Source organism: Poecilia formosa, unplaced genomic scaffold, assembly GCF_000485575.1.
Source record: "Poecilia formosa unplaced genomic scaffold, Poecilia_formosa-5.1.2 Scaffold264, whole genome shotgun sequence".
NCBI classification, from domain to species: domain Eukaryota; kingdom Metazoa; phylum Chordata; class Actinopteri; order Cyprinodontiformes; family Poeciliidae; genus Poecilia; species Poecilia formosa.
The window spans coordinates 366881-387284 of record NW_006800203.1 but is presented as its reverse complement, the minus strand read 5'-3'; the positions used below and the strand labels follow the sequence as shown (position 1 = coordinate 387284).

Sequence of the window (20404 nt, the reverse complement as noted above, 5' to 3'; positions counted from 1 at the left end):
AGAACCTGAATGTATTCACTGTCTCAACAAGAAAAAATGTTCTAGAAGTTTTCGTGGAAGGAAAGTTATACTGTGACTAGGCCTGTAGCGATCAACGATAAATCAATTAATCGCACGATAAATTAAACCTATCGACCTCATTTTAATTATCGGCTTTGTCGTCTCTTCCTGACTTTTTTTTCTTTCTCTTGATGACACTGAATAAAAAAAGGCTCAACTCTGGTGTTCTCCACTGACCTTCCCTTCCTATTTCCTTAGTGTAATGTCCAGTGCACCCGACACGAGTTGTCGGCCCATTTTCAAAACCTGAGAGACCACACATTAGCCGACAGAAATCCTAGGTATAACGGTTCGATCGGGTTCGATCGTGCTGTGTGGTGTCCAGCCACAGAGCCATTATTTTGGACTTGTAGCCCAAAATAATGGCTACAAGTCCAGTTAACTAATTTTAATATCAGGCATTAATCAATGCTTTATTAGAATCTACCTGTGATGCATGTGGCTAGCCCCTGCCAGCATGCCTAGGTGGGCCCCATGTGGGGAAAAGGAGGGCAGACTATATGGGTCCCATATGGGTTTGTCCGCGGGTTCCACGATGGCCCCACATGGGTTTGCCCATGTAGGGCCAGAGCCCACATGGGCCCTGCATGGGGCCTATATGGTGGTGGCCCACATGGGTTTGTCCACTTAGGGCCCATGTAGAGCCCATGTGGGCTGTAGCCCTACATGGGCAAACCCATGTGGGGCCATTGTGGAACCCGCGGACAAACCCATATGGAACCCATATATCAGCCCTCCTTTCCCCCACATGGGTCCCACCTAGGCATGTTGGCTGACTAGTCAGCGTAAAGTCTTGACTGAATGAAAATCATTCTAACCTATTTATGTCACGTTAACGAAGAACAGCTGAAAACATACCGGGTTTATCAACTACGGTAGCAATTTGGCTTCAACTCCTCCCCTTGTTATTTCTATATTCTTTGCACGAAATGTTAAATAAATATTAATGTTGTTTCCACATATCATCTCCGATGTCCGCTGGACATCGGGTTGCGCCGTGTCAGCTGTTTGGGATTCCCCTCCATAATTTCCCCTCAGAAAGCATGGAGGTGAATCCACGCTTTCTGATTGGCTACCTGTCACATTCAGCGTTAAGCTCCCAGTTGGGGAAAACCCCTGATTTAGATCAGAGAGGCCACGACGATCTACATCACACTGCAGGATGATTGGTTACGAAATCACCAGCGACAATCTTAGAACGGCCAACGATCTAAGATTATCTTGAGGGGAAAATAGGGGCAAAAAATCGTGTAGTGTGAACTACTGCATTAGGTAGTCAGATGTGCCCATCTTCTCTATTTAAACCTAGTGATTACTGAAGAGCAATATACAGACTTCATAATCTGCACTGTTTTGGTTGAATGCAGTATTTATTTCCACTTTGGCTTTATGTTGTGTTGAAGAAGATTTTAAGCTTTTTGGGAAATATCTCTGGCTCAATCTTCTTACGGATCCCGGGTTCTCCCGGCGGACCGCGTGTAGCCACACAGAAAACAACAATGAGTGTTGACGTCACAGAATTGCAGAGTTTAATCCAATAGAAGACAACGTATGAAATTACAACAGAAACTGCAGAACAACAGAGACATACATTCATTTGCCTAAGACAAATGGAAAGAAGAAGGAAAGAAAGAAAGAAAGAAAAGCAAAGAATTGCATGAGCAAATCTAATTTGTTCCTCACCTGCACAAATTTTTATAGTAAAGGTGTATTCTTGTCTTTTAATTTATTCAAATAAGGTATCTTTGCTCATCCAACCAGGCGCTGTCTCTGACCCTCTCTAAAGTTAGAAACTCCCTGCAATTTGTTTCCAATATCAAAGGCCATTTGTCCCCTTTGTCTAAACAGAGTGGAAGCAGAGACTCTCCTGTACTGGCCTGGACTCCTGCTGTTTTATGGCTTTTCACAGATCAGTGTGAAAAGCTGGAACTTCTCCTGATTGTTTCCCAGACAGACAAAAGGCACTTTCAAAAAGATCTTAGCAAACAATCTGCTGCAACTACAGATAAAATAAAGGTCAATAGGGCAGAATAAGTTATAAATCTGAAAACTATAATTAGGCTATTTCAATCAAGACATGTTAAGTTTTAAAACTAGCATATTCTTAATTTATTTTCTTAATAGTTGTTTACTTTTTATTCAAGTACGTTTTTTGTTAATGGAGACTGAGAATCCATTTTATTTTTGTTTTTGGTTGTTTTGTTTTAGTTTATCAGTTCCAGTGTTATGTGTTCTTTTGAAAATAAAGTGTAAAATAAAGTGTAAATAGCGTGCATTATTAGTCATTTCCATTAAATCAGTGTCAAAAGGTCTTGAAACAATATTATCGTTTATCACAATAAATTTTTAGACAATTAATCGCTCAGCAAAATTTGTTATCGTGACAGGCCTAACTGTGACCAGTCTTATTTTCTACATATCAAAAATACATTTTAAATAACTGAATACCACTAACCCTCTGAGCTGCATGTGGGTCCCACAATGCCTTGCTCCATTCCTTGTTTCTCTTTGCTGTGCCAGACCTTGATGGGACACCACAGTGATCATTTGTTTCCAGAGACAGAACTGAGACGCTTTAGGTCAGATAGATGAGAAGTGATTAGATGTGAATGTGTGTGTGAATAGGAATGACTGATTTCATGTGAAACATCTTTGAAGGTCTGAAAAGTGCTGTGTAAGTCTGATGCCACGACATGATGATTCTCTTTCAAATGTCTATTTAAGCTTTTTCTGTCTAGCATTAAGTATCAAATAGTAAGCTCAAAAGAAAAGGGTTAAACTGTCACATGTTTGCTTGTTAAATTATATTAATGATAAAATATGTTTCCCAAATGGGCTTTTATGGTGTTAGTTTTATATTTTTTAGTATGAGGGAACTGTTTCATATTAGTCCTATTGGAATAAAACCAGCCATCTGAAAAAAGAGAGCAGAAAGACTGTTGAAATTACTGTTTCAGACCATGTTGATTGTGTGTTCATGTGATTATACATAAGAACTACAGCAATGTTACATTTGTTGCTTTGCTCTGATGGATGTATTTTGACCAGCTGTATTTAGGCATTTTGGCAGAAGGCCATCATAAGCTTAATCCAGGCTAAAGAGGGCAGAGTTTCATAAGCATTGCTCTGTCCAGGAAAAAAGAATGCTGGGATAGATATTAGCAAGGCTGCTATGGTGAACAGGTTTAGACTGAAAGAAAACTACAAATATTAAGCCCCAGTTAGGCACAGGGACCAGTATGGTGGAAAGTCCCAATGATCCATCTTGAGAGTCTGAAGTGAATTTACTTGTTATGTCATATAGCAGAAAGAAAACTACATATTTTCACATAAAACAGCTGAATATGCTGGGATTGTAGATATACTGCATAGGCATTTTTTAAAGGTATTTAATATCCCAGATGAAGTAGACGAAGCAGTTTTGGAATCACTCAGTTGAGGAAAACCAACTATGGTTTTCCTTAAAATGAGTTCATGTAATTCTATGAATGAGTGTGTATTTCAAAGAGAGAACATGCAGACTTAGCAAGTTGCTAATAGACAGAAAATATGGCCCCAAAAGTCCTCTAACATCCAGGTACACCAAGAAAAGCATTCTGGAGAAGATCCTCCAAATGATCATGTTACAAAAACCTGACACACTACGCTTGTTGATTATGGAAACTCTAGCTCTGTGTCAGATTTGGTGGTCTCAAAGCATCTCCGTCCAGGAACACATAATTTGCTGACAGGTTATGTACCAGCAAGTTATGTAGGCACATAGCACATCATCCAACTATGATGTGGATCATTTAAGTGATCCACATCACTTAAATGATGTGTGAGTGTGGATGTTAGAATCCAACAGGCCAGCCTGAAGCAGAGGTGTGAGGCGGAGGCCTGCTGCTGGCCCGAGGCCTGCTGTAGCTCTGTCAGCGGCTTCGTTCCAGCGAGGTCCAGTGTAACCCAATCTGCAGGCTGATGAATGTGGATCTATGCCACACCCAAACACAGCAGACCTCAACCTGGCAAGGTGTCTGGTGTTTAATCCCACACACAAACCTCTTTGTGTGTGGGAAGATGTGTAATTAAATTGTGTGTAGTCATAATAATTACAGATTCATAGTAATCATTACCTAAATGGAGTTGTTTGAAGTTTGGAACTAGGCCTGTCACAATAAACAGTAAATGAATTAATTGCATGGTAAAAGAAAAAAAAAAAACTCTATAATTTTCATTTACTTGATTTATCAATTTGCTTGATTTATCAATTTGCTTGATTTATCATTTTTCCTCTTTTCTCTCTCTTTTTACCAAAAACTGAATGGTAAACATCTTCAATCTCAACTATACCTTTTTTGAAAGATAATATTGTTTTCTCACAGACTTCATAATTCATTTTATGTATAGTTTCTTTTGTTTTCTTTATTTATTTTGGATGTTTCAAATGTCTTCCAGTTCAAGTATTCAAATGTTCATTAGAATTTAAAGTTTGTTGCCATTATTGCTATTATCTTACTTGAAAATAGTCTCAAAACAACAATATTATCGTTTATTGCAATAAATTCTGGGAAATTTTATTATCCAGCAAAGTTTGTTGTCTTGACAGGCCTAACAGGCCTTGTCGGAACTATTATCTTGCTGTGAAAACAGTTTTTTTTTTTCTCACTTTATGAGAGGATATTGCAGTGGCTGTAGTCTGATGAGAGAAGGAGATCACTTAAGGAGACTGTACTGTGTTTGGGGCCGAAGCCAGACAGAGATGGTGCAAATAGACAGTTGGAGTTGAGATAGGTTTAAGAAGGGCAGCTATGGCACGCTCAAGGATTTTGGACAGGAAGGGGAGGTTGAAGATGGGTCAGACTTTTGCAAGATTATCAGGGTCAAGACCAGGTTTCTTCAGAAAGTAGGTGATGGCAGCTGGTTTGAGAGACTGTGGGACAAAAGCAGAGGTGAGGGAGGAGTTAATAATCTTTGTGATGAGGGAGAAGATGGTTGGTAGACAGCATTTTATGAGAGTGGAAGGGGTGAGGTCCAAGGAGCAGGTAGGAGTTTTAATGTTTGACAGAAGTTCAGAAAATCATAACTATGACAAAAATATAAGTCTTTTTGTCATAGCTTACCTTCTAAATGAATTTTTATTCAAATTTCATCTAGTTTTCAAAAGGAAAACGTAAGTATAAGTAAAACAACATTTGACTATTTTGGTTTGGGTGGCTGTCCACAGACTCGTCTCCAGCAGGATGCTCATATCACTTTGTATTCTCTGTTTGGCTCACATAAACAGCTGTGCAGATCCCCCCCTTCTCCTAGAGCTTAGATTAAGTATTTGTTTGTTTTCCATGGATTCAGTGATGTGGTGCATTACGGTGGGTGACAGATTGTCTTGCCTTGTGCTACCACAGCTCATTTTACAGCGATTTTGACATTTAGAACCATCCAACACTGTGAACTGTGTGTGGGATTCAACCCTTCAGTGTAGATGTAGATGTGATGTCCTCTACCTACAGCATCATGCATGCTTTTGTGTCCACAGTACGGCAGAAGCCCCCTTCACCTGGCTGCCCACAAAGGTCACCTTGAGGTTGTGCGGATCCTGCTGAAAGCTGGATGCGATCTGGACATTCAAGATGATGTAAGTGGATTGAGTCAGCCATATTGGCCATAGCTATTTGTTATTTATTGTAATCAGCCACTTCCATTCCTAACTGATGATGGTTATGAGCAGCTGCTTCTTTTTTTGCTTTCAGATCCTTTTAAGTTGGAAAAACCATTTCAACTGTAAGTTAATTTGAACACATTAATAACTGTAGACTAATGGCCTTCGGTAGCCTTGAATGGGACCCTCTGGAGTGCCCACTTGTGGGAGAGCCTACAGGATGCACGTCCATTTTCCACACAGACAGTGATAAGCCAGATCCTTGGCGTTGTCAAGTGAATTCACTGTGGTCAGTGAGCCCTGCAACTGGATGCAGTTTGTCCTCCAGGACTTGGGGGAGCAGGACTTGCAGACTAAAACAGGAGGAAGAGGAAAAGGAGGAGGATCAGGGAAGAAGACAGTGGAGAAAAATTGGGAGAGACACTGACGCATCAGAAAGAGTGAAGGAGGTTAGCCAAACCTAATTTTAATGAGCTGGTGGAACTCTGTGCCCCTTCAACCAACCTTCCCTTAACAACCTCCAATCCTTCACTACTGGACCTGTGTCTGGTTCAGCTAAAGTCAGGTTGGAATGACATTTTTCTCAGCTTTCCCCTCCCATTTCTCCTTTTTTCTCAGAGAAGTCATGTGCGTTGATCTTTTTCTCTGTGCTTTTATGTCATATTTGACCTGCTCAGCGTCCGTCACTGCTAATCTGCTTGCACGCAGCCATTCCCGTTATGGTTAAGTAAAGATGTAAGCTGAATCTTTTTCCTGGAACTCTACAATCCAATATTGGGCATAATTATGTTCAAAGGGGCATATTCTTGTGGAGTATTGCTATTTGTGTCATTTTTTCACTGAGTAAGGCTGTTTTGTAACTAAAGAGCTTAAAGTTAGGGAAGCAGAATATGGTCAATTGTCTGTATGTGTGCTTACAGTAGAATCAGACTGTTACACATACATGCATTCCTGTGTTTGCAATGTCACATTATTTATAATCAGTAATGCTAAACCTTATACTGAGCTGTGCCTCAACATTTGAGTTTGTTCTGAAACATGCATTTCCCTGCAGACCACGCCACAATGTACAAAACCACATCAGTTCACATTGGCTGTTCTTTATAATTTAATGATGTTCTCTTCTTGTAACTGCAATTCTTTAAAGAGACATGAGACAACATAAACCGGACTTTTAAAAGTAATTCTGTTCTTCTGTAATCACGTTTGTTCAAAAGTTGGCATGCAGCTTATGAAGGAGCTACACAACGGAAAAAAGTAAAGTCCTAATTGTTGGAATGTCTTAATTTATAGGAAAGCATTGCATAATGTTATTATGCTTATTTGTTTTTTTTAAAGAGACAAAGAGCTACCAGGAAACAAGAAGCACTGTGCTTTAGCATCGGACAGTGTCTGTTTTTAATACCAGCCCCTTGAAAATTACATTACATTACCTGATAAGGATGTGTTTATTACACCATGCAGTCAACTGAAAGGTCCCGACATGGAATATGGGTTTTGATCATCACACATCAATCTGTCCCTGATACTCTTTGGGAAGAAGTAATGGACCATAAGCTGTGTGAACTCTAAGGGGTGGAACACATCATCTTCCACAGTCTGTTTCATCTGACAAGTCTGTTGGTCAGTAGAGTGCAACAACAATACTCACATTTATAGCAATGAAGGCACATAGGCAGCATGGATGAGGATGATGACATAGAGCAGATGAAGGCTGAAAGTCATAGCTCCATGTGCTAGAAGTTCACTCGGTGTGGGATCTCGGTGGATTACCTCGTATGATGCCAAAGAACAAAGCAATCCTTGAAGTGGGAGCTTGTGGTTTCATGTTCATTGCAGAACTGAAAGGAACTACCTTTAAGCCTGCTCTTCAGGCATGACGTGTATTATAGATGCATGTAATTTTTAACATTTTGCATCTTTTTAATAGACTTTTAGTTAAAAGTCTATTAAAAAAAAGTCTGTATTTCTGTTGATCAGTTGATCAACAGAAATACAGAGCGAACAAAGGAGAGCTATGTTGGATTTCTCCAAGGTCCACAGAATCTCCGTAATAGCCAAATCCTTTCTTTTTCCCTTTCCACCCAGATTTCTGTTGTTGTCGTTTGGCCTCATGAAACATTTTTCTTGCTAGCAATTCGCTTAGCCTCCTCTCTCTGTCTGTCTGTCTGTCTGTCTGTCTGTCTGTCTATCTATCTATCTATCTATCTATCTAGATACACCAAGGACATATATATATATATGTGTGTGTGTGTGTGTGTGTGTGTGTGTGTGTGTGTGTGTGTGTGTGTGTGTGTGTATGTATGTATGTATGTATGTATGTATGTATAGATAGATAGATAGATAGATAGATAGATAGATAGATAGATAGATAGATAGATAGATAGATAGATAGATAGATAGATAGATAGAACATCTATCTATCTATCTATCTATCTTTTCTTTTTCTGTTCCTAGAGTTTTCTGTTGGGGTTTGAACCAACATAAAGAGTGCTGTGTAAATTACCAAGCACTGTTAGATGGAATCAATCAGTCAAGTTTATGTGTATATTGAGCACAATACAGAGAGTTTGTAAGACAATCAATTATGAAGCAGCTCTGAATGAAAGCTCTGCCAGTCACAGTCAACACATGGGTTTTACACCAAGGACAAGGGATCCAAAACAAGGGAGAGATGGTCTGGCTCCCATGCAGCTGTAGGAAAACAACATCCAACCTTGTGTGTGTAACCCAAACAGGTTCATTTGGCGAGAGTTCACAAGCACATAATATAACATGCAGCAGATGTTACTTTATAATAACATTTTCTACCACAAGAGTTAACTGGATGTGACTGCTTGTGCAGTTATATTCAAACTAAAGTTGATCATGGTGACAATGTTTTTCCAAAACAACAAATGAACTTGGAACAAACACATTCAATTGCCTTTTTAATTGGTAATTATTACCAGTAGTTCAAAGTGCTGAATTACCAGCCCTAAATCAGTTACAAGCTATGTTTTTACGATTTTGAGTTGTTTTTAATCTGATCCAATGAATTAAACCTTTCCACTTGGGCCTTGAGGGACACAATGATTCTTCCATACGTTGGGTGTCCTGCTGCAGCCTCAGGTGTTCCAGACCCTTTAACAGCAAACTGTTAATATTAGTATATCTCTGTAGATTTAGGTATTTTGACCACTCTTTTTTTCTCACACCTCAATAATTTTGAACTACCATTAGGATACTTTTCTTTTTATATGTTGTATCCAGCAGCATAGTCTTAACTTTGGACAATATTTAAATGGGCTGATGTTCAGCAGATCCTTCTAAAATAAATGGTTTTCTAAATTTAAAAATGTGATCATATGTGACATTTTTACTGGTCACTCTAGTGTTCTTCAAGTACCACAAATTACTGAGCAAACGTTTGTGTTATTTTGTATGACACCAACATTTAAACCTGATAGACCTGTGCTCATTTACTACTACTAAAGCATGATCCTTAAACTTCCATTTGTTCCTCTTTCTTATAATTAAAAAGTCTGAAGGTTGTATTGTTGTCTTTAATTAAGGAGTTATCATTTTGACATTTTAAAACGGACTTCAGAAGCCTGGATAGACTGCACCTCTCTGTACTTCAAACATTCTGCTTAGCTTTAACCACATTCTCTGTGATGTGATCTGAACACAAAGACAGGATTATCTGATAATAACATGACATTAAAGGAGCTGCACTGCTGTGAGTTCTGGTTTCTAGATTTTTCTGTGGTCGTTCCAATAAAGTTGGCTGATTTAATTAGTCATACCATAAAAACTGTTTCTCCTAATCCTAACTACACAACGTGAGTCTCTACTGTTGTTACTAATGTCTGTTGGCGTCAGAGGTTTCTCATTGCTGTGCCTGTGTCTGTGTGCAGGGGGAGCAGACAGCCTTACACCGTGCTGCCGTGGTGGGAAACACTGACATTATCAGCGCACTCATCCAGGAAGGGTGTGCACTGGAGAGACAGGATAAGGTGCAAGTCAACAGCCACACAAAGGCTCACACTCATTCACAACAACACACAGATGCTAACTGGACAGAGGGCCAGTTAGCCCTCTGTCCAGGGCTTTTGAAGTGATGCTTCACGGTCAGCATCACTTGATCCATCAGAGCCTGCTGAATACACGATGCAGCCGAGTCAGTGTGAGAGAATTCACAAAGTTTCTTCTCACGAAAATAAAAATAGCAACGATAAATTATAACCAGTAACTGTTTTGTTGTGACTTTATCCAGTCACTCCAAACTCGGTGCAAAGCTGAAACTGTAAAAAATCTTGAGTGTTTTCATGTATGCTGACTTTCCCATTCACTTCCATTTGTGGTAGAACTCAGAGATGCTCTGTTCTTTAAACTAATCTTTGATTTATGCACAGCAGGCACAATCTAAAACAAAGCTAAAATCCCTACAGATCCCAAGGAAACATGTAATATTACCAGATGTTTCATGAATGAAGCTGAAGCCAGATCTCCCAGTAGATAGAGCTAAAGCTCACCTTGTTTCTTTGAGACCCAAAATCTGCAAACACAAACAACAACAAAAAAACAAAGATTTGTGAGCATCATATTTTAATTTGTGCTTTAGAAGCTTGTTGTCAAAACTGTTTTTAATCTCTAACTATAGCTTGACTGGGGAAGTTGCTCCATCTGCCTCCAAATATGATCCAAATTAGAAATCTGGAATTTTCAATCAACTACTGTTAAAAGTAGCTGAAATGAATTAAATGAATTAAGTTATGCTTAACTGACAGAAACATTGTGTGCTGGATACATTTAGCCAGTATGAAATGTTTAGCAGCCCAATAAATACTATCTGCTCTGCACTGGTGACTCATACCATTTTGTAAAATGTGTCTGTGTTTTTGCTGATTATTTGTGGCAGAATGTGAACCTGAGGCTTTGACAGTTAGTTGTGTCATTAGGCTTTATGGATTCTCATGCTTTGCTTTCTTTGTCAATTTCTGGCTTAAGCAAAGTTTGAAAAACATAACTGATTCATGCTTGGCAAAGTTATACATTAATTAGTGTTTTGGATGACTGCAACCTTTTGTGCATTGGTGAATATCTTTAGATTCTGCAACTATGATCACGTTTGTCAGTCAGGCAAAGCTACAGGTGGAGGAACGGGGATAAAACCATGGTAACGAGTATATTTTAGAATCTGATAGAGCTTTAATAGTTTATCACTATTGTCTTTGTGGACAATCCAAAAACAGATAGCGACAGGTAATAGTGCCTCTGAAGACTGAAGTTTTTTAAATGCTGAATGGCCTGTGGTGGTGTAGCACTTTATCAAGACCTCAAATATAGGGCACTCTCAAAATGTGTTCATTGACTCAAACAAAATCTTCCACAGCTGGATAACAAACTGTTTGTGTAGAATATAAGCTTCTTTACTCCAGGTGTCTGAAAGGGAAATATTGTAACTCTTTTAGTTTAATTATGGTGATAATTAGTACATGAGCTGCTGCTTAGTTGTAAAGCTCTCAAGCGTTTTGACAGATGTCTGACCTTTCTAGAGTTCTCATAACCAAAATTTAATGGGTCATTTAACATCTAGATTCTCAAAAGATGACTTCATGTGTGAGATAGGGGTTGAAATGAAATGTGCTTTTTGTGTTCCACACTGTCAGGATGGCAACACCGCTCTTCACGAGGTTTCCTGGCATGGATTCAGTCAGTGTGTGAAACTGCTGGTGAAGGCTGGAGCCAACGTTCATGCCAAAAATAAGGTATATCATATCAGAGCATGTGAGGGCAATATATAGCAGGGCTGCCCAGGTCCAGTCATCAAGATCTACCACCCTTTTACAACTTTACATGCGTCCCAGTTCCCTCACTGGCAGTAACTGAGCTTTTCAGAGGCCTGCTAATAGTCATTCATTTGATCACTTTTGGCCTGTCGCGATAAAGGGTAAATCAATTAATCGCACGATAAATGAAAGCTATCGACCTTATTTTAATTTATTGGCTTTATAATTTTTTCCTGCCTTTTTCTCTTTCTATTGATGACAGTGGATGAAAAAAAATGCTCAACTCCGGTGCTCTCCACTGACCCTCCCTTCCTCATTTCCTTAGTTTAATGTTCAGCACACATTACACGATCTTAGAACTGTCGGCTGATTGTCGGCCCATTTTCAAAACCTGAGAGACCACACACCAGCCGACAGAAATCCTACGTATAACGGGTTTGATCGTGCCATTTGGTGTCCAACAATGGGCACAAAATAATGGCTACAAGTCCAGTTAACTAATTTTAAAACCAGGCATTAATCAATATTTTATTACAATCTACCTGCAATGCATGTGGCTAGGGTCAGCGTAAAGTCTTGACTGAATGAATACCATTATAACCTATTTATGTCACGTTAATGATGAACAGCTGAAAAGTTACTGGGTTTAACAACTGCGGTAGCAATTTGGCTCCAACTCCTCTTCTGGTCATTTCTGTGGATATTCTTTGCACGAAATGTTGAATAAACATTAATGTTGTTTCCACATATCATCTCTGGGTTGCACAGTGTCAGTTGTTTGGGATTCCCCTCCGTGCTTTCCCCTCAGAAAGCACAAATCCGCACTTTCTGATTGGCTACCTGTCACATTCAACAGGCTGCGTTCTTGCTCCCCCTGATTTAGATCGGAGCGGCCACGAGGTTCTACCGACTGGGTCCGATCATTCGTGACACACGACACACTACAGGATGATCGGCTACGAAATCGCAAGCGACAATGTTAGAACGTTTAACATTCTAAGACTGTCGTAAGGGGAAAATCGTGGCAAAAAAATTGTGTAGTGTGAACTGGGCAGGAATGAGTCAAGTATTGCATCAGGTAGTTGGATATGTCCATCTTCTCTATCTAAACCTAATGATTATTGAAGGGCAATATAGTATACACACTTCATAATCTGCACTCTTTTGGTTGAATGTAGTTATTATTTCTACTTTGGTTTTATGTTGTTTAGTTTTTATTCAAGTGCATTTTTGTTAAAGTACACTGAGAGTTCATTTTATTTTTGTTTTTGGTTGTTTTGTTTATTTTGTTTATCAGTTCCAGTGTTAAGTGTTCTTTTGAAAATAACGTGTATCTATTTTTTGCAGGATATCCCTTGCCATTTCCATTAATGTCATTTCCATTAAATTAGTGTAAAAAGGTCTTCAAACAATATTATCGTTTATCGCAACAATAATTTTTTAGACAATTAATCGCTCAGCAAAATTTGTTATCGTGACAGGCCTATGTAACATAAGAGATCTGTAACAGATCATAGCAGATTGCAATATCTGCTATGATACAGGTGTATTGGAGAAGTAATGTGTCTAAAAGTTGCATGGTTTTAGCTCTGGGGGACTGGATGTGGAAGCCCCTGTGTTACAGATGAAGGACCTGGCCAGATTACATACATTAGTTTGATCTGACATTTCTTTGACTTAATGAGTCTTTTGTTCTGCTTTTGCACACCACACCACAGTAAACATTGAATGATTTTAGTACTTATAAGTTGAAACATGTACATGTCATCTCAGAAAGTGGAGCAGTTATTTTATAGATTACACATAGAGCAAAAATAGTTCTTATATTTTGCAATTTTACTCATTATGGCATATGATGTCTCAGAAAATCATATCTCAGACCAGACCAATCAAAATGGATGTTTTAAGCACCAATGTCAGGCTAATGAATAACATGTTCATTTCTATGCACACTGTGGCATGGAGGGGATCAGTCTGTGGCTCTACATAGAAAATAAAATGGCCAGATCTCTCATTGAAAGTGAGGTGTTTTTATTTGGTGTTAAATAAATAATGATGTCATATGTTTATTCATTTGGGTTATATTTTCTTTTGTAATTTCTACTCCCATTGACATGGTGACTACTGGATAGTAGCCTCAGCTGCCCCACAGACCAGGCTGTCATGCACGGCACCTCTACACCTGTGTGTTTTGTCTAGAAGAGAGACAGGGAGGAGAACCTGAAGTTATTGTCAGCAGTAGCTGATTTCTCCCTCCATGAAGGTATCACAGCTGTTACAGCTTTCTGTTTATCTGTAAAAGCTGTCAGTTGTAGCTTCTATGAAAGAGTCAGAATACTAAGAGCTGGAATAATAGCAAACATTGGAGAGTAGTAGGATTATGTAACAGATAAGTGGTCAGAACATGAAGAACCAAACAATTTGTCATTTATGTCCGGTTACTTGAAATCTCTTTTCTCATTTATTTTAGCAAAAATCAATATTTCACTGCTGTGAAATACAGAAATCGGTACAGAAATGTATAAGGATTAAATGTGAGAGCATGACAGATAAATTTGCATGTATTAAATCAGAAGGAATATGTGAGAGAACTAGAACCCATTTCAATACAGAACCTCTCTGAGGTGACAAACTGCTGCACAAATATGGCCTGCTTCCTATTTTTTCCTTTTTCTTTTTTTTTTTCTTCTACAGTAACATCACAAAAATCAAAAAATGGTGTATATGATGGATAAAAATAAATGTCAGCAATAGTGTATTCTGTGTTTGACTGTTTTCAGGCTGGGAACACAGCTCTCCACCTGGCCTGTCAGAACGGTCACACCCAGAGCTCCAAGGTCCTGCTGCTCGGTGGATCCCGACCTGACAGCCAAAACCATGTAGGTTTTCAGCAGGCTTCAGGCACAAGCATGTTTCACTGCCAACATTCCGGAAATGAAAGTAGAAACATTGCTTTTTTTTTTTTTTTTTTTCTTCAATATTTTTTGGCTCCATGTGGGTCACCACAACCAGTGTACAGCCCAACGTTAACATTTTGAGGCAGTTCCTGCAACTGGAAACTGCTTCAAAATGTTGACCAGGAATCATTCTAACTTTGAGTATTTGTCATGTGAATCTCTAAGAGTTCCAACCCCAATGAAAGCTAGAGTTTGTTAGGCCTTAGTTGATGACGCACCAAGACTTTGTGAAACAGATGTTTGTTTATTGATCTTGTGCCTTTGAGATGCAGTCTGACATCTGGTTCTGAGCTGGGTAGATGCTGGACTATTTCCATACCAACATAATCTCTTAATTTTGCTGCTCAATTATAGTAAAAAAAAAAATTATAATTCCGTGGTTTGGTCAATGTTAAACTCCCCCACTTCTAAAACGTTAACTCACTGAGTTTAAAAACCAACTCAGTGAGTTAATGTTGCTGTTAAAAACAAAAGCTAACTTGTGTAGCATCTGGTGGAAGAATTTGTTTAATAATTCTTTTTTTTAATTCCATAGTTTTTGTGATCATTTAAAGCCTAAAATGTAAAAAAAAGAAAATACTAAATAAATTGCAAAGCCCTGCTCTTTGTTATAAGACTATGTGACACATTTTTTTTCATAAACAGGAAAGAGAACAAATTTGTTGTTGCGCAATAAACTAAGTGCCAGAAGAGCTTGTTATTGTCTTAGCAGCAGATGGCCACAGCTGCACCAAGAGCTCACAGTTTGAAGCTTCACTCGTGTGTAAACTCTCTCAGAGCAGCCTTCGTCAGTGTTGACATCTTTCTGCTTTTGGTTCCTAGCAAACATACAGTCGACCTCAGCTATTGAGCCTCCTGTCTACATGTTCCCCTTCAAAATGTTCTCGGTTCCATCATTACGGCAGGTTATCCAGGTCCTGATGTAGCAATGCAGCCCCACACCATCATGCTACCACCACCATGTCTGGCTGTTGGAATGATGCTTTTTGTTTTCTTCTTTTTTTAAAGCTTTTATTGGTTCTAGTGGCCTTTATTTGATAGTTAATTGACAGAAAAGTTGGTAATGAGACAGGGGGAAAGACATGCAGCAAAGGTCGCCAAAGCCGGGAATCAAACCTGCGACTGCTGCGTCGAGAACTAAGGCCTCCATACATGGGTTGTACTTAACCCCTGCACCACCACAGCACACCCCACAAATGATGTTCTTTGTAAAAATGTTGTATCAATATTATTATTATTTATTTTTTTGTTGCAAAGTTCAACTTTTGTCTCGTCAGTTTTTACAATAATTTCCCAAAAATCTTCTGGATCATAAAGCTATATTATCTTTGCAGAGATGTAGAGACATCTTCTCCTTTGTGTGATGTTTGAATGAAGGCATGTGGAGCAGCTGAGAGCAGCTAATGCTAATGCATAATAGACTGCTTTCAGTCTATTATGTAATGCTGCCATGTGGACTTTTTGTATGCAAAGTGGGTCACTGTGAGCTGGTCATTTAGGTCCAATTTTAATGCCGAATATGGTTTTAATTAAAGCAGCATCTGAATCAGCCAGGATGGAAGCTAATACCACATGTGAACAGATCATGGTTAAATAAGAAGAGTAAAACCACAACAAACACATTAAACCTTATTGAGAAATGTTTCAGTGGAAATGTTTACATTTGATAAAAACGTGCAGAACAATTTTGAAAAAAAAGAAAAAAAAAGAAAAATAGTGTTATGGGTTTCATTTCGTTATGAAATAAAACCCATGCATAAACACTATAAAAGAGAAAAGAAATGATCCAGTTATTGTTTGGACTCCATACACATGAGTATTGTGGAAAGATTCCATTCAGTTGTTTAATTCCCACAGGCTTGTAGGAAATGGCATCAGCATTTTTCAGCTTATCAGTAGCATGAGAGGATGCAGGTGGCCTCGCTGTGCAGAATGCTGCACCACTGAGCATGTCATTCCACTCCTTTAACTTTGGCTCAACACAAGGTAGTTTTACCACAGTTTTATCTGAAGTAGACCCAGTCAAAGAGATTTATGCACACATAATCCAAATTATATGTGTTTGTGCAATATGGTCTAATCACATTTAGGTTCTGAAGTAAGAATAGTTTTGAGTCTTACACTATAAGTAATGAAAGCTTACAGTGCTCTGTAGTGGTTTCTCTTTAGATGCTGCAGTGAGTGTAAGCCTCAGCTCGTGTCGGGTCTGGACAGAGGCCGCGGGTTTCTGTCATGTTGCAATGGCGGCCTTTGAAATATGAGTCATTATGGCTGCAATGGACTAAAATTCCCATCAGCAATGGACTAAAAATCCCATATCTTATGGTTCTTTTGTGTTAACAATTAAAATGTTAACTGTATGACTTCATGGCACAAACACACTTAAGTCAAGTCTGAAATCTCAAAGGAGTCTCAACCTCAAATCTCTGCTGCACACAATGATAACCTTGATCACACATAGTAAGTGTGCAGCTCAGTAGTAACAATCACTTTTCTTTATGTACCTGATATCCTGAGGACACCTATTTAAATGGGTGTCTATTTTAAGAGCAGTAGATTTGTGTCCTAAGGACTTGACTTAGACCCCTGGTCTGACACTCAAGTCTTAGTAACTGACATTGTCTCATCTTTTGAAGAATGAAAGGAAGCTGGTATAGGAACATGTTTTATTATGAAAATGAACTTATTTATCAATGGCTCATAACAATCTGATGGCGGATTCTGACAGAAAACTGAAAATGGATCGTCATTGGGTGTTTAATGAACCAACCAAATTCCCACTACAGCGAAAATAGTCCCAGACATAGACCTTAGAAAACCTGCTTGGTGAGCTGAAGAAGGGATTGCATAAGAGAGCAAAGTAAATACAAAATCAGTTTTCAAATGATAATTAATTTTTAAGGGAAAAGCTATCCCCTAAAACCTAATAACTTTGTTGTCCTTCGCTTCGCAGCAACAAATAGCATCAACCGATTGTGATACAATGCCTGGTTATGAGTTCTTCAAATGATTGTGGAGGAATTTTGCGTCTTATTGGTGTGTTGTGTGTGTGTGGGAGGGACGACTTGGGAGGGTTGTTGAGGGAAGGTTTTTGGAGGTAAGTGATCAACCTTTTATACTTAAACAAATCAAGATGCAGGAGGATCTGGTTGGTTTGAATCGTTCTTTTCCATAATGAATGAACAAATTCATTGCAAATGGAATAATCTGAAATAATTTGAAAACTATTGTATGTACTTAGGTAAGATTTATCTGATACTTATAGTTGTTTGATGATCAAAAACATTTAAATGTGACAAAAAAATAGCAGAAATGTTAAAGGGGCAAACTCTTTTTCACAACAGTTTGTATGATATATACTAAGTGAAGCATAAATCTGGAAGAAAAATGACAAGCTGATTTCTGTTTTTATTATTATTATTATTATTATTATTATTATTACTATTATTATTATTAAGAAAAGACTTTGGTGGAGGTTCATCTTCCAACAGGCCGACCAGACATCGGTACAAGCCGAACATTTCTGATAAAAGCCTGTTACGGACATGATTCCAGATTGTTTTAAATCTGGAAACATGCACAACATTTATGTGCAGAACAAAGTGCCCAATGAAACATTCTGTAGTGCATTAATCACACCAGCCCAGGACCTCCACATCCAAATGTTCATCTCCAGGATCGATGGAAAATGTTTTGGATCTTTGAGTTCAGCTCATTAAAAATGGGAACATAAACAAAAGTGTTGCATTTCTGTTTTTGTTTGGTTTATTATGGTTTCTTGAGCACCTGCAGTGAAAAAAAGGTGGATTGAACCCAAGTGTTTTAAAAATTTAAGAATAAAAAAAATATTTAGAGTATTTTAATAAGTTCTGTTGGTCATGTCCCTCCTGTTTTACAGATATCTGAGTTTATGAACTTGTATTTTGTCTCCAGGCAGGCGACACCTGTCTGCATGTGGCTGCTCGGTATAATCACGTGGCTATGCTGCGCATCCTGCTGGGAGCTTTTTGTTCAGTGTCAGAGAAGAACACAGTAAGTCTGTTCAGTAAAAACCAGGGAAATTTTCAAAGCTTTTTTTGGAAAAACATGTCATACATTTATCTGCTAATGGCAAAAGTGGCCAGAATCCCACCTACTTTATTTTTAATCATATTATTTTGACCAATAAATCAGGAAAATTAAAAATCTTTTAAAACATAAATCAAGGTCAGGTGTGCCTCTTAAATTAAATCAGGAAGATGGACAGATCCAGGAATCAGACGTGTGTATGTGGGACGCTTGCTCTACCATTGAGCCTCCCAGGTTTCCTCAGAGTTGTTGTAGATCCTGGTGTCAGGAAGGATCTCCTGTAGCAGTCAGTATTGTAGCAGCTCTGAAGAAGCATTTGGCTTAACCCTTGTGTTTACAAATGGGGTCCAGCCGACACCACACCTGTATCATTTGCCTCAGTCCTTGTATGTTTGCCTCAGTCCTCGCACGCACAAGGGTTAAAACATTGTGTTGTTCCATAACAGACTGATGTAGACGATGATCTGTGTTTGTTCGTACTCATCATTGGACAAAAAAGGTTTTTCAGGGTGTTGCCAGAACAGAAGCAGCTGTCCTCAGCGGCTCTTTGAGCTTCTTTAAGTCACTGGGTCAGATGCTGCTTCACCAGCAGATGATGGCACATAAGATTACACTTGCGCCTCTTGCAATAATCATTTAATTAATTAATCGCATGATAAATTGATCGCTTCTGTTCTGATGATTATTTTTACCTATTTTATTTATGGTTTAGATTGTATGTAGCTTTTATTTCTGTTTAATTTATTTATTTTGTATGTTTAAAATATTTTCCAGCAAGAATATTGGTGTTAATTATTATTAATAAAATGACAGTGTATTGGTCTTTGAAGGATTGACTTGCATTATATGGTCTCAAAACGACAATATTATGATTTATTGCAATAATTACTGGGACAATTTATCGTCCAGCAAAATTGGTCATTGTGACAGGCCAGTTGCATTCTCCATAAGATGTAGATAATATATGTTGTTCCTAAACCAAATCTGCACACTCAGAGCCTACTTGTCAAATGTCTAACCTAACCCTGAATCCCAACAACTCTATGCATGTTAATTAGTTTGTTTGTCCTGCAGGTTGGAGACACACCACTCCATGTGGCAGCTGCCCTGAACCACAAGAAAACTGTTCGTCTATTACTGGAGGCTGGAGCAGACAGTCAGATTCAAAACAATGTGGGTTCATTTTACTGATTATCATTGTTACACCACAAAGTAGTGGAACCTGTTTCTACTGTAATGGGCGTTAAAATAAGACTTAAACAGTAATGAACAAAAGCCATCGAGTTGGTTCTGTCTCTTTAAATACTGCAAAAATAAAAACCCTTTCCAATAAATAAATATTCAGTATAACTAAACACTTACTTCATGAGAATCTGTCCCAAGATCTTTTCTCAAAATGCTTCACCTAAGCATTTTGAACTACATTCACTTTACCAACAGACTAGTTGATATTTGCTTTTCAATGTTCTACAATGTGTCGTCTTGGAAAAAGTCTAATTAGTCTTATCAAATATATTACTTGAGTCTACACTCTGGCAGGCAGATTTCAGTGAAACTGTCAGATTGATTTCACTGTTACTGTTGATGTTCTTTGACAAAATCCAGAACTTTGACAGACAAAATAGTTGCTTATATAAATTAAAAACAACAACTTTTGTGCTGCTCGGTCAGCTACAAGCATCTTTATCAGATGAGGAACTGATTCATTCTAGAGGTAAAACCTCCCCATTCCTTCACTAATAAAAGTCACAATGATGTAAAAATAGATTATGTTCATTAAACACAATTGGTTTGGTGCTCTTGCTGTATCTATTAGAATCATTTTTCAAGGAATCTGTAATTCTTTGAGCAATCAGTTCCTTATATTTGCATGTATATTTCTATTAAGTAGCAAGAACAATAGACAC

General features: G+C 38.4%; 1 protein-coding gene across 2 annotated transcripts in view; it reads left to right on the top strand.

Moving 5' to 3' along the window:
- The window catches only part of ankrd6b (ankyrin repeat domain 6b), a 40241-nt gene that overhangs the window by 7021 nt on the left and 12816 nt on the right, over positions 1-20404 (top strand). The window contains exons 1-7 of one of the 2 annotated variants that reach the window (XM_007570602.2): positions 5582-5674; positions 5790-6147; positions 9598-9696; positions 11353-11451; positions 14253-14351; positions 18363-18461; positions 19572-19670. In XM_007570602.2, the coding sequence (XP_007570664.1) occupies positions 5857-6147; positions 9598-9696; positions 11353-11451; positions 14253-14351; positions 18363-18461; positions 19572-19670 (786 nt within the window). In that variant the 5' untranslated portion in view covers positions 5582-5674; positions 5790-5856. Of the gene's footprint in view, positions 1-5575; positions 5675-5789; positions 6148-9597; positions 9697-11352; positions 11452-14252; positions 14352-18362; positions 18462-19571; positions 19671-20404 lie in introns of those variants that run through there. The other variant, XM_007570603.2, reaches the window with a different exon arrangement.